Source organism: Podarcis liolepis (assembly GCF_965112155.1).
Source record: "Podarcis liolepis genome assembly, chromosome: 3".
Classification (NCBI taxonomy): Eukaryota; Metazoa; Chordata; class Lepidosauria; order Squamata; family Lacertidae; genus Podarcis; species Podarcis liolepis.
In genome coordinates this window covers 104,634,780-104,649,506 of record NC_139557.1, presented here as the reverse complement: position 1 = coordinate 104,649,506, position 14,727 = coordinate 104,634,780, and the positions used below count along the sequence as shown (strand labels likewise).

At 46.1% G+C, this 14,727-nt stretch overlaps 1 protein-coding gene across 6 annotated transcripts in view; it reads right to left on the bottom strand.

Moving 5' to 3' along the window:
- The window catches only part of EPAS1 (endothelial PAS domain protein 1), a 134,037-nt gene that overhangs the window by 7,088 nt on the left and 112,222 nt on the right, over positions 1 to 14,727 (bottom strand). For all 6 annotated transcript variants that reach the window (XR_014523537.1, XR_014523538.1, XR_014523539.1 and 3 more), the window contains 7 exons: positions 11,744 to 11,891; positions 9,761 to 9,969; positions 8,249 to 8,436; positions 6,524 to 6,634; positions 4,696 to 5,189; positions 1,810 to 1,933; positions 1,242 to 1,365 (listed from right to left, as the gene is read on the bottom strand). Coding sequence is in view for 3 of the 6 variants with exons in the window: in XM_083494287.1 (XP_083350413.1) it covers positions 1,242 to 1,365; positions 1,810 to 1,933; positions 4,696 to 5,189; positions 6,524 to 6,634; positions 8,249 to 8,436; positions 9,761 to 9,969; positions 11,744 to 11,891 (1,398 nt within the window). In the remaining 3 variants the exon portion in view is untranslated. The remainder of the gene's footprint in view (positions 1 to 1,241; positions 1,366 to 1,809; positions 1,934 to 4,695; positions 5,190 to 6,523; positions 6,635 to 8,248; positions 8,437 to 9,760; positions 9,970 to 11,743; positions 11,892 to 14,727) is intronic.

Genomic DNA, 14,727 nt, shown 5'->3' with positions numbered 1-14,727 from the left:
AGGACCAATTGCATTCAAAGCAGGTGCTCTGAAGCTGGGCTGCAGCTCTTCCCCAAAGAACTGCTGTATAATCTCAGGCAGTTGTATCTATGGATGTGTGATAGTGGCTCACATTCACTCATGCAAGGTGCCACTGGAGACTGCAAGTCATGCTGTCCTTGTGAGCTCCCCAGAGGTCTGGTTCAGGGTGGATATAAATCAATGACTTTAAATATTTTTTTTTTTTAAAAAAAGATCAGATTTTTAAAATTTAACTTGGATTTTTAAATTGGATTTTATGGGGTGGAAATCTTTCTAAAGATAGTTTTCTATTTAAGTTACATTATAGCCCATTACATTATTTTTATTCAAATTGGATTTTTAAATTGGATTTTATTTAAATTGGATTTTTTTTGGGGGGGGGAATCTTTCTAAAGATAGTTTTCTATTTAAGTTACATTATAGTCCAAAGGTTATTCATCAGGAAATAAGGATTTGTTTTAAGTTTTTCATGTGTCTTAAGATTTTTTTTTAAAAAACACCCGTTTAACCACATCAGTTAACAAACATGAGTACATATGCTATAATGCTATTGTTTTAGTTGAACAGATTGTTTAAATTGTTTTTAAGGAAATGATTCTTTTTCTCCTTCCAATAAAGTACAGCAGAAAAGTTGTTCAAATATAAACATTTAACTTATTTAACCTCACCATTATTTCATAATTATCTCTCTATGTATTTCTAATAGTATAACCAAATCAGTAATTTTTGATATAACTGTAAAAACTACTCTGAAAATTTATTATTCCAAAAATGAAACCTTCCTCTGGTTGTAAATATTAAGTTTATACCAGCAAGAATGAATCTTTCTGTAAAAAAATGATTTAAATCAAGTCTTACTGACTAGTGATTTAAATCGTGATTTAAATAGATTTGATTTAAATCGTGATTTAAATCAATTTGATTTAAATCAAATCCACCCTGGTCTGGTCTGGCCACCCTGGGAAAACAGAGCACTGGCAAAGATGGACCATTTGCCCATCTGGGCCCACAATACTCTTCTTAAGGAGCTTGAAGTTAGTGCAGAACACAGACAGTGAGCATAGGATGTGGCAAAAATGAAATGTAAAGGCAGGGACTGCATCTGCAGGGCAAGTTTTTGTGTTCTGTCACCAGCTGCCCAACAGTGACATAGTGGACCCCATGTGACTCCATTTGGTTATATTGAATTACCTTTCATTTCTTTCAAAAAAGGGTCTTACCATTAAGGACACTTGTGCTGAGCGACTTCTTCTCTGTAAGTAATGCACAATTTTCACCTCTGAGGATTTTCATCCTTTTCCACATTAAGTGTGTTGGGTTAATGCCAGATGTTTCTCCTTGTATCTATAGATGGAGGGGAGGGGAAAGAGACAGTATAAGCCTGACAAGAAAAGAATATTGTTTAAAAAAACAAACTCATTTTTGTTTTAAGGCCATAGAAGGGAACTTAGGAAATTGTCTTGCATCAAGTTGTTAGGATGCTGTCAGTGTTTTATATCACCGTTGGGGAGCTATTTTTGTTGTTGTTGATTTTTCCCAGTATGTTGTGTGGAACACTAATGTGTTATATGATACACACACAAACGAATATAAGTCACTTGGAGACCCTTTGGGTGACAAGCAACTAGCTCATTACTGACCACACTGATTAAGCATCTCCAGGGAGCAATCCGGATTTCTGGAAACATTGGGGATTGAACCCGGGACCTTCCCCATGCTAAGCAAATGCTCTACCACTGAGCTATGGCCCTTTCTCAAAAAGGGCAGCCTTTGCAAAGGACAGATTACCCCATTCAGGTGTTGAAAGGCTTGCTCTTCATAGTCCAGCTGCCTCTTCAGCTTCAAACTGTTGGCAAGAGCAATCCGCGCAGGGTTTATATCCATGCCCCGCTGCCCAAGGCACTCCAGCGACCTGTTGAGACAAAGCCATGGTTGCATTTGAAAAACAAAACACTGGAGAAGGATCTTTCCTCAAGCCAAGCTTCAAACCAGAACAGTGAGACTTGCTGACCTGCAGAGGCCTCTTGTTCCTAACTTAGGTTGCTGTTGGATTCTCGGGGAAAGACTTGGGATGTCCTCCTTGAGCAAGGATGTGGATGGTGGTTCTCCAGCTGCTAGTGGACTGCCAACATCTCTGGCCACTGTCCCTGCTGACTTTGGAGCCATCCAACAACCTCTGGAGGACCACAAATGCCTGTCCCTGGGAGACAACTCAGGGACTGTAGAGAACAGCTGTAGCATACACAACTGATGAGTCCAATACCAACCCGCATAGTTTATTCAAGCTGCAATATTCTTTCTGCTTCAATAGCAACCTGCACTCCCCCACAGGAAGAATGCTTTAGGCGTGAGTGAAGGATGCGGGTTGGCGGTGGAGACTTATTTAATCGTTTTTGTGTATCACAGCTGTTTTCCGCAGACAGTATCTGCTGCCAAAGCTCTGCTCGCCCTTTGTGCTGTAGTAGACAATTCACAATGCCTTGTTGGTAGCAGAGGCACGAGGTCAACAGAAGCAGTCTGTTTTTCCTTACGGCCTGTCACGTCAGGCTAAGGTGGCATGTGGCAGTGTGAGAATGGCATCATCCCACACCACGATGACAACATTTGGAAGGCTGGAACGTCGTAGATGAGCTCAATGGGCTGGGTAAGGTTTGAAGAGACAAGGCCGCTTTGCTGAAGCTAAACACGTCTGGCCCAATCAGCAATTGGATGAGAGGCCAACTGGGAACCACGTAGACCCCCCACCCCGAGTTTATTTATTTATGACATTTATATATTTTGATCCCTCCAATAGGATCATCTCCCTCCCTTCCTGGATGAACAGCTATTGGGCGGGACGGCTTTATGTAACTGGCCCCACCCACATGATTCTGTCCTATCAAATGTTGCTGCAGCAGTACTGGATTATGTCAGCAGCTAAAAGGTAAAGGGACCCCTGACCATTAGGTCCAGTCGCGACCGACTCTGGGGTTGCAGTGCTCATCTCGCTTTACTGGCCGAGGGAGCCGGCGTACAGCTTCTGGGTCATGTGGCCAGCATGACTAAGCCGCTTCTGGTGAACCAGAGCAGCGCCGTTTACCTTCCCGCCGGAGCGGTACCTATTTATCTACTTGCACTTTGACGCGCTTTCGAACTGCTAGGTTGGCAGGAGCAGGGACCGAGCAATGGGAGCTCACCCCGTCGTGGGGATTTGAACCGCCAACCTTCTGATCAGCAAGTCCTAGGCTCTGTGGTTTAACCCACAGCACCACCCGCGTCCCTCCATGTCAACAGCTAAACTGCTGCAATTAACATGTGAAAGATCCCCAGCTGGCTGAAATCTTTTTTTTTTTTTTAAGTGGCCAATGTGAGTGTGCACTTGCACACAGATCCTTAGGCTAAGGCTGGGACCTGTGGCCCTGCAGACCTGTGAAGGGACTACAACTCCCATTAACCATGGGCTATGCTGCCTAAGGCTGATGGGAGCTGCAGTCCTCCAGCATTTGGGGAACCACCAGTTCCCCACCCATCTTAGCCCATGCCTACGGTTTATTATTATTATTATTTATTTAAATCAGCCATACTATAATCAAATGGTTTTAAATTATGAGAACCTCTCCAAGAAGATACGCTGACCTCTTCCCGACCCTTTGAAAAGCAGATCTGCTGGCAACGTTGTTGTTTTTTTCTTCCTGGGACAATTAACTTCCCCTTAAGGTTTCTACTTAAAAGTATATTGCTGTCGGTGTTCCTCCTTTTCATTTCCACCACTTTCGGCCTCTGGGCCGAAAACAGAAAGCCCAGTCACTCTTTCACCTTATTCTGAACGTGTTCGTCTATTAAAAGTCGTTAACGATTTAAGGCTCCATTTAGGGAAACCCATTAGGGACACACTTTCAAAAGTTCCACGTCCAAATGGAACCAAGCGAAGGTTGGTCAGGGCTTTCAGAAATGGCTGGACAGATGTCCCAGTGGCTTGTTTTTGGCTACTGGCTGGTGGGGGGAGGTTTCCCAAGACTGTTCCACCCCCCACTCTAAGTTTTAAGGTTTTGATTTACCGTATTTTTAACTGCCGGGTGCACTTTTTCCCCTCCAAAAATTAAGGGGAAATGTGTGTGCGTCCTATGGAGCGAATGCAGGCTGCTTGGTTTCAGCGATAGCAATGCGAAGCCTCTGAAGCGCAGAGGGAGCGCTCCCTCCGCGCTCCAGAGGCTTTGAGTTGCTTTCATTGAAGCCTGGAGAGAGAGAGGGGTCAGTGCGCACCGACCCCTCTCGCTCTCCAGGCTTCAGGGATAGCCGCCTGAAGCCTCCGGAGGCTTCGGGTTCCTTTTGCTGATGCCGGGAAAGCAAGACTCTCCTGGCTTCAGCAGAGAGAGAGAGCTGCGCAGCGCCCCTTCAGCAAAGATTGGAGGAGAAATGGAAGGGGCTCTGTTTCTTCTGCCGCTTCGCTGAAGGGGCGCTGAGCAGAGAGGGGGAGAATTTTTTTTCTTGTTCTCCCCTTCTAAAACAAGGTGTGTCCTATGGTCGGGTGCGTCCTATAGAGCGAAAAATACCATAATTCACACACTCTCTTGGGATTTTCTATGGAGAGCTGGTTTCTGGCAACAAAGGGCCCAGTTCTCCACCTTCTCAACATAACGAATGAATGAGCTCAAACCAGCGACCTAAATCCACACACTCTTTCCTCCGAGTTACCTTTTCTTATATAAGTTCATATCAGGCAGGTGCAGCGGTGGCCCCGATGGAGAGCCAGCTATGGATCCCAAACACTTATTGACGGCCGCTCTCTGTTTCGTAGGGGCGTATTGTAAGGGTGGGTCAGGGGGCCACTGTGTGTTGGGTCTCCCACCCATTGAAGACAGAGGAGTGCTGGCTTGGGCATAGTAGGGCAGCAAAGAGGATGGCTGGCTTCCGCCGTTCAAGAAGGGTGGTGGTGGCAGAGTCCCCTGGCCCGTGTTGACGTTTTTGTTAGACATCGGCTGGCAGTATTTCTCCGGGAAGAACTGGTCCTGCGAGGGAGGAACAAGGGGCTGGAAGAGGTTGCTCATGTTGCTCAAGCTCTGCTGAGTGAGCTGGGCGCTTTCGGAGAGGGGCCGCTCCTCTTGACAGATCGGGCTGAGTTGGAAATCTTCTCCGTCCATCGGAATGTAAGGAGCCAAAGTTTCAAGGTCCAGCTCATTGAAATCAGTCTGCACAGAGAGAAGGGAGCAGGGAAGACACTGTGTTTGCAACAGTACGAAAGAATAATTATCCTGGAAGAAACGTTTTTCCTCCTCTTTCCTAGAACAATCTTTAACACTGTTGTGCTGCCTTCCTCTATGTGGGGCTACCTTTGAAGGTGACCCGGAAACTACAACTAATCCAGAATGCGGCAGCTAGACTGGTGACTGGGAGTGGCCGCCGAGACCACATAACACTGGTCTTGAAAGACCTACACTGGCTCCCAGTACGTTTCCGAGCACAATTCAAAGTGTTGGTGCTGACCTTTAAAGCCCTAAACGGCCTCAGTCCAGTATATCTGAAGGAGCATCTCCACCTCCATCATTCTGCCCGGACACTGAGGTCCAGCGGCGAGGGCCTTCTGGTGGTTCCCTCGCTGCAAGAAGCCAAGTTACGGGGAACCAGGCAGAGGGCCTTCTCAGTAGTGGCACCCGCCCTGTGGAATGCCCTCCCACCAAATGTCAAAGAGAAAAAGAACTACCAAACTTTTAGAAGACATCTAAAGGCAGCCCTGTTTAGGGAAGCTTTTAATGTTTAATAGGTTATTGTATTTAATGTTTTGTTGGAAGCCACCCAGAGTGGCTGGGGAAACCCAGCCAGATGGGCTGTGTAGAGATAATACATTATTATTATTATTCCTCAACTTGACGCTTTTCAGATGTTGGCGGAATCCAACTCCCATCAGCCTCAGCCAGCATGGTCAGGCATGCTGGGAGTTGTAGTCCAAAACATCGGGAAGGAACCAGGCTGGAGCAGGAAAGTAGGAAGCTGCCATATTACACAGAGTCAGTCCATTGGTTTTCTAGCTCAGTAATGCCTACAAACTGATAGGAAGCAGTTGTCCAGGATTTCAGGCAGGAGTCTCATCTAGTCCTGCCTGGAGATGGTGGGGATTAAGACTGCTCTGCTTCTGAGCTACAGTCTTTACTCAAGTGCAGGCATAGGTAAACTCTGACGCTCCAGATGTTTGGGACTACAATTCCCATCATCCCTGACCACTGGTCCTTTTAGCTAGGGGTGATGGGAATTGTAGTCCCAAACATCTGGAGGGCCGGAGTTTGCCTATGCCTGCCCAAATGTGATGTAACAAAAAATAAAAAGCTAATTGAGGATTCTGAGCTTTTCCCCCCTGTTCAAAATGGTGCTGGTTTCCTTCATATCTTGCTTTCTCTATCAATACACAGCCCCTGCACTCTGTTCTCTTGCAGTGCTGGTGGCCCAAAGGAGAAAGCATTAGCTGCCAAAGAGATGTGTGTGCTACACACTGATGACGATGTTACATTTTCCTGCTGGTTTCTCTTACCTGTGAGTTGCACTGATTCTTGGCATCCGTGTCCAAAGCAAAAAGTTTCTCAATCATCTCGATCTTCAGGTCTTCGTCTAAGGAAGTGTAATAGTCTCCAGGGCTGCTTGGCTGCAGAGTAAGAAAGGCAGAGCAGACTATCAGAGGTCTGCAAATAACCACTTGCCTCGTCATAAGAATTTCATCCAGGGAAGCTTTACCAAAAGCAAATCTTTGATTTCTCGTTGGCCACAAACGACTGCCATGTAGGCAGGTGGGGAAGTAGATATTTTTTACAAGGCCTGCTTGTCAAAAAAGCAGCACCTGCCTGCTTGCACTAGGGGTGGATGGGTTCCCCTATATTCATTTGGAAAGGGATTTGGGGATTTCAGTGTGTGAAATATGGGCAAAGCCCTCACACATACACATACAAAGCCCTTTGATCCAAGGCACCTGAAGGGAGTTTGAAGCTGTGTGCACCTCTCTTCCCTTCTGGGCCTTCTCCTTGGTGGTACTCAGTGCACAGCATCACTTTCCTGATGGAGATGTTAAGAACCTACAAAGAGTCCAATGGCCTGTCTAGTCCAGCCTCAGTGGCCAACCAGATGCCTGTGGGAAAACCACAAGCAAGACCTGAGCACAAGAGGCCCCACAATGGCCACCGACTTCGATGGCTTTCAAAGTGAATTGGAGAAATATATGGAGGAGAAGGAGATCACTGACTACTAGCCAGGACGGTTATGCTCTGTTTCCGTGGTTAGGAAGCTGTATGTTTCCGAATACCAGTTGCTGGAAGCCACAGGAAGGGAGAGTGCTCTCGCACTCAGATCCGTGATGGCCTGGGACTCGGGCTCGGAACCAGAGGATCCTCTGCCTCGGATCCTCTGCCTCAGGCAGCATCAGAACCAAGTCTGGGGCCTGATTCTGAAGAGCCCCAGCCTGCACAGGTTCCCCTGCAACAAGCACCAGCTGGGCCGAGCCAGGGGCCTGAGCCTGCCCTGGCTCCAGATGCGTGGGGATTACCTCATTGCCTTCAGCTGGGCCATCACTTACAGCTGCTCCACTACCGGTTGGGTCAGGAGAGGCTGAGGCGGCCTCTGGGTCTAGTAACCCTCCGACGTCTCCCGAGCTGCAGAGACTCAGGTCTGAGAGAAGGAGGAGTGCTTGCCTTCCGGCAAGACAGGGAGGTGAGTCACTGGGGGATCAGGACCAGCTGTTACCCTGACAAAAAGGCTGTTGGACCCCACCCCAGATTGCGGGAGCAACGTTGCTGTTTGCCAGAACGTGCCTGAGATCCTGTGCCTGATCTTGCCTGGTTTTCTGCCTTGTGTCCTGCCTTGGCCCTGCCAGATTGACTCCTTGTGGAACCCTTGGATTCGGGACCGGACCTGGACCGTGTTACTCGGATTACCCCCGGGCCCAGCACAGGATCATGCTTTTGGGTTTGCCACTGGCATCTGATTGGCCATTGTGAAACAGGATGCTTGACCAGTCGGATCCTGCCAAGTAAATCTCTACTGTCATCATCATTTGCTGTTGGTTTTGGCTACAGGAGAATAATGCAGCTACTCTTCTGGAAATAATCTTCCCTTTTTTAAAAACAAGGAAACAACAAAACTGGTATTGTATCCGCTGTTGATGCTCATGAAAGAACCACACATGCCCCTGAGGCACAACATGCATTCTGGCCGCAGCCCTGCGCGTGAAAACAACAAGGTCATCGCTCAGTGCAAAGGGCTTCCTTACAGTGGAACAGCTGCTGTTGCTGCTGGCGCTGGGAGTGCTGCTGCCAGGTGCAACCTGGGGCAGTGTAAAGGACGGCACACTCAGCTTCTCAGCCTGTGGAGCTGGAGCCTTCGCTTCCGGAGGCCACTGCTTGTTTGGGGTCATCACAGCTTTGTTGTAGGAAGAGATTTCCTCAAACTTTTGCGTCCCTGAAATTTAAAGATATGCAAGGTCAACTCATCTGCGCAGCCTACAGTCCCCAAGACATCGTTTTAGGGAAAAGAACAAGCTGCACGAGCCTGAAATCATCAGACGTGATGGTCCTCCTCACATCACGAAGGACAGTACAGCTAAGTCTTGGTTTAGTATAAATAGGTGTTAAGCCTGATCCGATCGTCATTAGTGTTTCTCTGAGGTCAACGCTATGCAAACAAAGGACTTTCTCATACTGGTGTCTATAATTCTTCATTGACGGTGGCTGCTCACATTACTCCCCTCCCCATACCCACTGATGTGGGTTATTTCCTATATCTGATCTTCACACAGTGTTTTATCTAAATCAGGGACATCCAACTCCCGATACACTGCAATCTACTCACAGTATAAAAAAACTGACAGTGATCTACCCATTGTTGTTGGATAGACCAAAGAGCTTTTTTGGGAAGCTAAAATTGTTGAGCTTTTATTTAGGAAGGCAAAGTTTTGTGTGTGTGTGTGTGTGTGTGTTTTTTGGGGGGGGGGAGAAAATCGCTGAGGGGCTACAGATCAACCAGGATCTACCAGGAACACCCCACGATCTCCCAGTAGGTCACAATCTACCTGTTGGACATGCTGATCTAAATGAATTACACACATCATAGGTTTGTGAATTTCAGCTCTTTGGAAATTCAAAGGGTCTGCTTGCTGCAGAGGTGATTCTTTGTGCATGGCAGAAAAGGAAGTGGGTGCTTAATTTGAAAGATCACATGTAGTTAACTAGGGACACCTGTGCCCACACAATAGTATATTCATGCAGTCATATCCACAAATGACTTTGGCTCATAACATAGCCTCCAATCTGGAGTCTGGTGGTTTATAGGTTTGCCTTTGAAGAAACCGAATGGCAAAGATGCCAAGGCCAGATTCCTCATGGGTTGATTTTAATTTATTTTCATTAACTCCGGTTAGAACAAACCACAGTTCCTCATGCTCGTTTGCAACATGGAACTGCAGTTTGATATAAAATGAAAACACGAAGTCCAAGGCTCCCAACAGCTTGATTGTTGGATTCCAACAACATTTGCAGGGTACCAAGTTGGGGAATGGTAATATTGACCACAATCTAAATCCATTTTCTTAGGCTACAAAACTACAGCCAAGTGTGCTTCTTTGTATTAGTTAGATAAGTACCATATAGAGCTGACCTGAGCATCTAAAATATTTGCTTACTGTAACGATTTATGAGATTTATGTATCAATCTACCAATAACCTACTGGTTAATTATTGTGCAAAACAGAAGAAAAGGGGGTTTACCTCCCTAGAACATTACTAACCAAAGTCAAGAGAAATAATAGCATCGCCAGGTGTTGGAGCCAGCTGTGCAAGTTCTTCAGGTTCTTCTTTCAGCTTGGTGAACAAGAAACCACTCTTTTCTGCCACGGGGACTCCGTTATCAAACATAGGATTCACTGCCATCATGTGCGGCTTAAAGAGCGATTCTGTCTGATCCATGGAGAACACGATATCATTGTTCTCTATTTCACTAACAAGAACAAAATCAGACGGTTTGGAATAGTTTGTACTCCGATGAAGAATGTCCACAAGCAAAGAGTTCAATTAATTAAAGCGAAAATTCAATTTTACCAAGCAGGCACCTGGATTTAGATGCTTAACCTCTGACAACACACTTGCTCTGACTGCCACGTAGTTGGCTGTGTGCCTACCTATCGGTGGAAATGGACAGTTTTAGGGGCGAAAGGAACAACCAGATTCCCACAGGGATGATACCAACAGGACCACAATGCACATTGTGAGTTGAGAGGGGCCTCCTTTTTCTTGGGCAAGCAAAGTTGGGTCTGAGGTCAGGAACTAGCAGTTGAACATCCTGTGTGAGGTCTGACCTATGTTAAACAGCTCAGGACTGCAATACCTCAAGGACCGCCTCTCTCCTTATGAGCCAACCTGGACCCTGCTATCTTCTTCTGAGAACCTTCTTCGTGTGCCTCCTCCATGAGAGGTCGGGAGGGTGGCAACACAAGACAGGGCTTTATCTGCAGTGGGTCCCTATTTGTAGAATGCTCTCCCTAGGAAGGCCTGCCACCTTCATTATACACCTTTAGGCGCCAGGCAAAAGCATTCCTCTTCAATCAGCCCTTTGGTTGATTAATCGTCTATGGCCTTTTAAATGTGTTTGTAGGACGCAGGGGGTTATTGGTTTGTTTTTCTTCCTATTTCCACTTTGCGTTTTGGGTTTTTGATATTGTAATTTTATGTTGTGAACTGCCCTGAGATCTACAAATAAAGGGTGGTATACAAATAAAAAATAATAATAATAATAATAATCATCATCATCATCATCATCATCATCATCATCTTAGAACGGGGACGCAGGTGGCGCTGTGGGTTAAACCACTGAGCCTAGGGCTTGCCGATCAGAAGGTCGGCGGTTTGAATCCCCGTGACGGGGTGAGCTCCCGTTGCTCGGTCCCTGCTCCTGCCAACCTAGCAGTTTGAAAGCACGTCAAAGTGCAAGTAGATAAATAGGTGCCGCTCTGGCGGGAAGGTAAACGGCGTTGCCGTGCGCTGCTCTGGTTCGCCAGAAGCGGCTTAGTCATGCTGGCCACATGACCCAGAAGCTGTACGCCAGCTCCCTTGGCCAGTAAAGTGAGATGAGTGCCGCAACCCCAGAGTTGGTCACGACTGGACCTAATGGTCAGGGGTCCCTTTACCTTTACTAATCTTAGAACAAGGATGGGGAACTTCCAGGTGTTGCTGGATGCCAACTCCCATGGCAAAAAGGTCAAGGACCCTTGGACAGTTAAGTCCAGTCAAAGGCGACTATGGGGTTGCGGCGCTCATCTCGCTTTCAGGCCGAGGGAGCTGGCATTTGTCCACAGACAGCTTTCCAGATCATGTTGTGCTTCTGGTGCAACGGGACACCGTGACAGAAACCAGAGCGCACGGAAATGTGGTTTACCTTTCCACAGCAGCAGGACCTATTCATCTACCTGCACTGGCATGCTTTCGAACTGCTAGGTTGGCAGGAGCTGGGACAAAGCAACGGGAGCTCACCCCATTGCAGGGATTTGAACTGCTGATCTTGGGCAAACCCAAGAGGCTCAGTGGTTTAGAAAACAGCGCCACCCACATCCCTAATAATACTCTTAGAACCAGGATGGGGATCTTCCAGGTGTTGCTGGATGCCAACTCCCATGAGCCCCAACTAGACCAAGAGCTGGGGACGAGGGGAGTTGTAACCAGCACATCTGGAGGGCCTGTGGTTCCTCAACCCTGTTTTAGGATTCCGGCGGACTTACCTGAGAACGTAGTTGACACAGATGATGCACTGAGGTTGCAGGTTGCGTGTATTGTAGATGACTGTTCCTTGGGTCTCTAGCCACACGTACCCACCATGCTTGGCAAGCATGCGGTACTGCCCAGTGACCACTTGACCTTTTGCACACACTTTGGGGAGGGGGGGAGACGGGAGGAAACAAATAGGAGTGACCAAGTCAAAATATTGCCAGGTGCAGCATGCATTAACATGACTTTATAAATAGCCCCTTTCACAGAAAAAAACAAACTCACAGCCCTCTCACTTAGAACTACAAAAATACGTGCTGCAATAGGTCTTAGAGAGTATCTTATGTTTTGCTTTTGCTGCAACAGCCCAAGATAGCTGTCCTTAATGCCATTTCATACTCTTTTTCAAATCTAACTAGGGCTTTCTGCATCCTGTGATTTTGTGAGCGTGCCACAAAAATACACCCAGGAATATTGTGTGCAGGTGTGAGATTCCTGATAACCTGTGATTTCTTTCGGTGTTTTTTTGTTTTGTTTTTAAATTAAAAGCAAGTTTTTCGCCCATGTGGCTGACAAGCGCTATTTAGAACATGCCTGCTGAACCAGTGAGGGGCTGATTCTCAGAATGAGGATGGTGTTCCAGTGGCCTATAGCTCTTACTGTCAGAAAGTTTCTCCTGATGTTTTAAGTCAGAGTCTCTTTTCTTGTAACTTGGAAGTCGTGAACTCTTCCCAAGGAAAAATCCACACTCCTTGCTCCATCCACTTTGGCCTCTGGTTCTGGCCCCAGTCAGCATGTGAACCTTGGAAAGTTACCCAGAACAGAATATGGCCCCTGGATTGAAAATGGATTCCCACCCCCGGTTTAGACCGTAGGAGCTGCTAACTTTGGCTGATCCTATTGCCCTTTCAAAGTGCATCAACGCTTTCAAAGGGCTGTGAAGCCACTGGAGGGGATGTCCGAGACGCACACTTTGCTTGCCTTAACTGCTGCATTAAGGACGTTCAAAGGGGACAACGCAGCAGCCAGAACGTCTGGAGGGCGGGTGGGGGTTAGGAAAAAGTCATCATCTCCACCCACCAACCACAGGCTGCCATCTGCCACTGCAACTGATTTATATCATTCTAATTGCCTTAACTAGACATTGCTTTAATTGCCGTTCACTGTAAACCGCCTTGGGAGCTTTTAGGGTTGAAAAAGCCGGCTCTGTGGAAAAAAAGCCCTTGAAGCTTTGTAGGAAGATTAAATGTCTGTGCTATCTAAATTGCAATGACTCCCTCCCAGCTCCCAGTGTCTCTACGAAGCATCATTTAGGCTGCAAAGGGGTTGTTTGACTTGAAACACCCAGCCCCAGCTTGTATTTAGACTGCCTTGTAAAGTATGGTTCCATATTTCAAAAAGTGAAAATGTGGACACAGTTTTTGAGCAATTTTTTTTAGGAGATTCGCCAAAAGAAATCAACATTTCCAACATGGATTGCCACACCCCCAGATTTTCCTGCACATTTTAACCAATTTTCAGAAATTCCACCCAGGCGCTGCTTCTGACAGGCAAATGCTGGATATGTCTGGGAATTTTCAGACGTACGGCAGCCGTATTATAAGAATCTTGAACATGGAATCTTTGGCTTCTGGTACCATCGTAGGAAATGGTGGTTTAGGATTCTGGTTGAGGGCTACTCCACATCAGAGCAAAATGTGGCCTGTCTCCCCATTAACATAGAGGCACCCACATGACATTCTAACCATCCCAGTGTTTTCCAGACCTTCTCCCCTTTAAACGCTGGGTTTTTTTATCCTCCAAATGTGCAAAACAGAAAGCATTTTTAAAACCCTGCATTTAAAGGGGAGAAAGCTCCACATTTTTCTCTGGTGTGGACAAGTCCTGGAAGACAGTGACAGACCCAAACAAGCTGCCTATGATGCAGAAATGACCATTTTTGGTATACAGTATGAGTCATCTACAAAGTGCTTCTATGATGTATTTTACTTCGCCTCCCTCTTCCTTGTCAGCAAAGGTTTTGGATTAAAAATCACCCTGCCCTTAATTTACTTTAGAATACTACTTTTTGATTACCAGATTACTTGTGTGGCATGCGTGTGTGAGGAATATCAAAAGGTTTTGTCTGAAGATTGTTTTAGAAAATTATGTTCTGCAGTGTCTGCGAAACATTATTATATACGGGCCTCCTAATAATCAACTTGCAATGAAGAGTCCTAATGAGAGTTGCCTGTTACATTATCAAAAAAGCTTGTTACTGCTTTCATCATTAAAAAATAAAAATAAAATCACATTATGTTCTGTTACAACAAAGAGTAGCTTGTGCTCTTCATTTAACGTCACACTGTGTGTGTGTGTGTGTGTGTGTGTGTGTGTGTGTGTGTGTCCAGCAGTTATTTGAATCGGCTGTCAAAATAAAAAAATTCCTTCCAGTAGCACCTTAAAGACCAACTAAGTTAGTTCTTGGTATGAGCTTTCGTGTGCATGCACACTTCTTCAGATACACACGAAAGCTCATACCAAGAACTAACTTAGTTGGTCTTTAAGGTGCTACTGGAAGGAATTTTTTTATTTTGACTATGGCAGACCAACACGGCTACCTATCTGTAACTTGAATCAGCTGTATTATTCTTAGACTTATTAGTCGCTTGTTACCTAAAAGACCTCTAAGCAAATAATAATAATAATAATAATAATAATAATAATAATAATAATAATAATAATTATACCCCACCCATCTAGCTGGGTTTCCCCAGCCACTCTGGGCGGCTTCCAGCAAAAGATTAAAAAATCAAATACTAAAAGCTTCCCTAAAGAGGGCTGCCTTCAGATGTCTTCTAAAAGTCAGATAGTTGTTTATTTCTTTGACATCTGGTGGGAGGGTGTTCCACAGGGCGGGTGCCACTACCGAGAAGGCCCTCTGCCTGTACTTACATTTGTACTGTGGTATACATTATACCATGGGGGTGGGGGGGAGAAAATTTTCATATAGGATGTT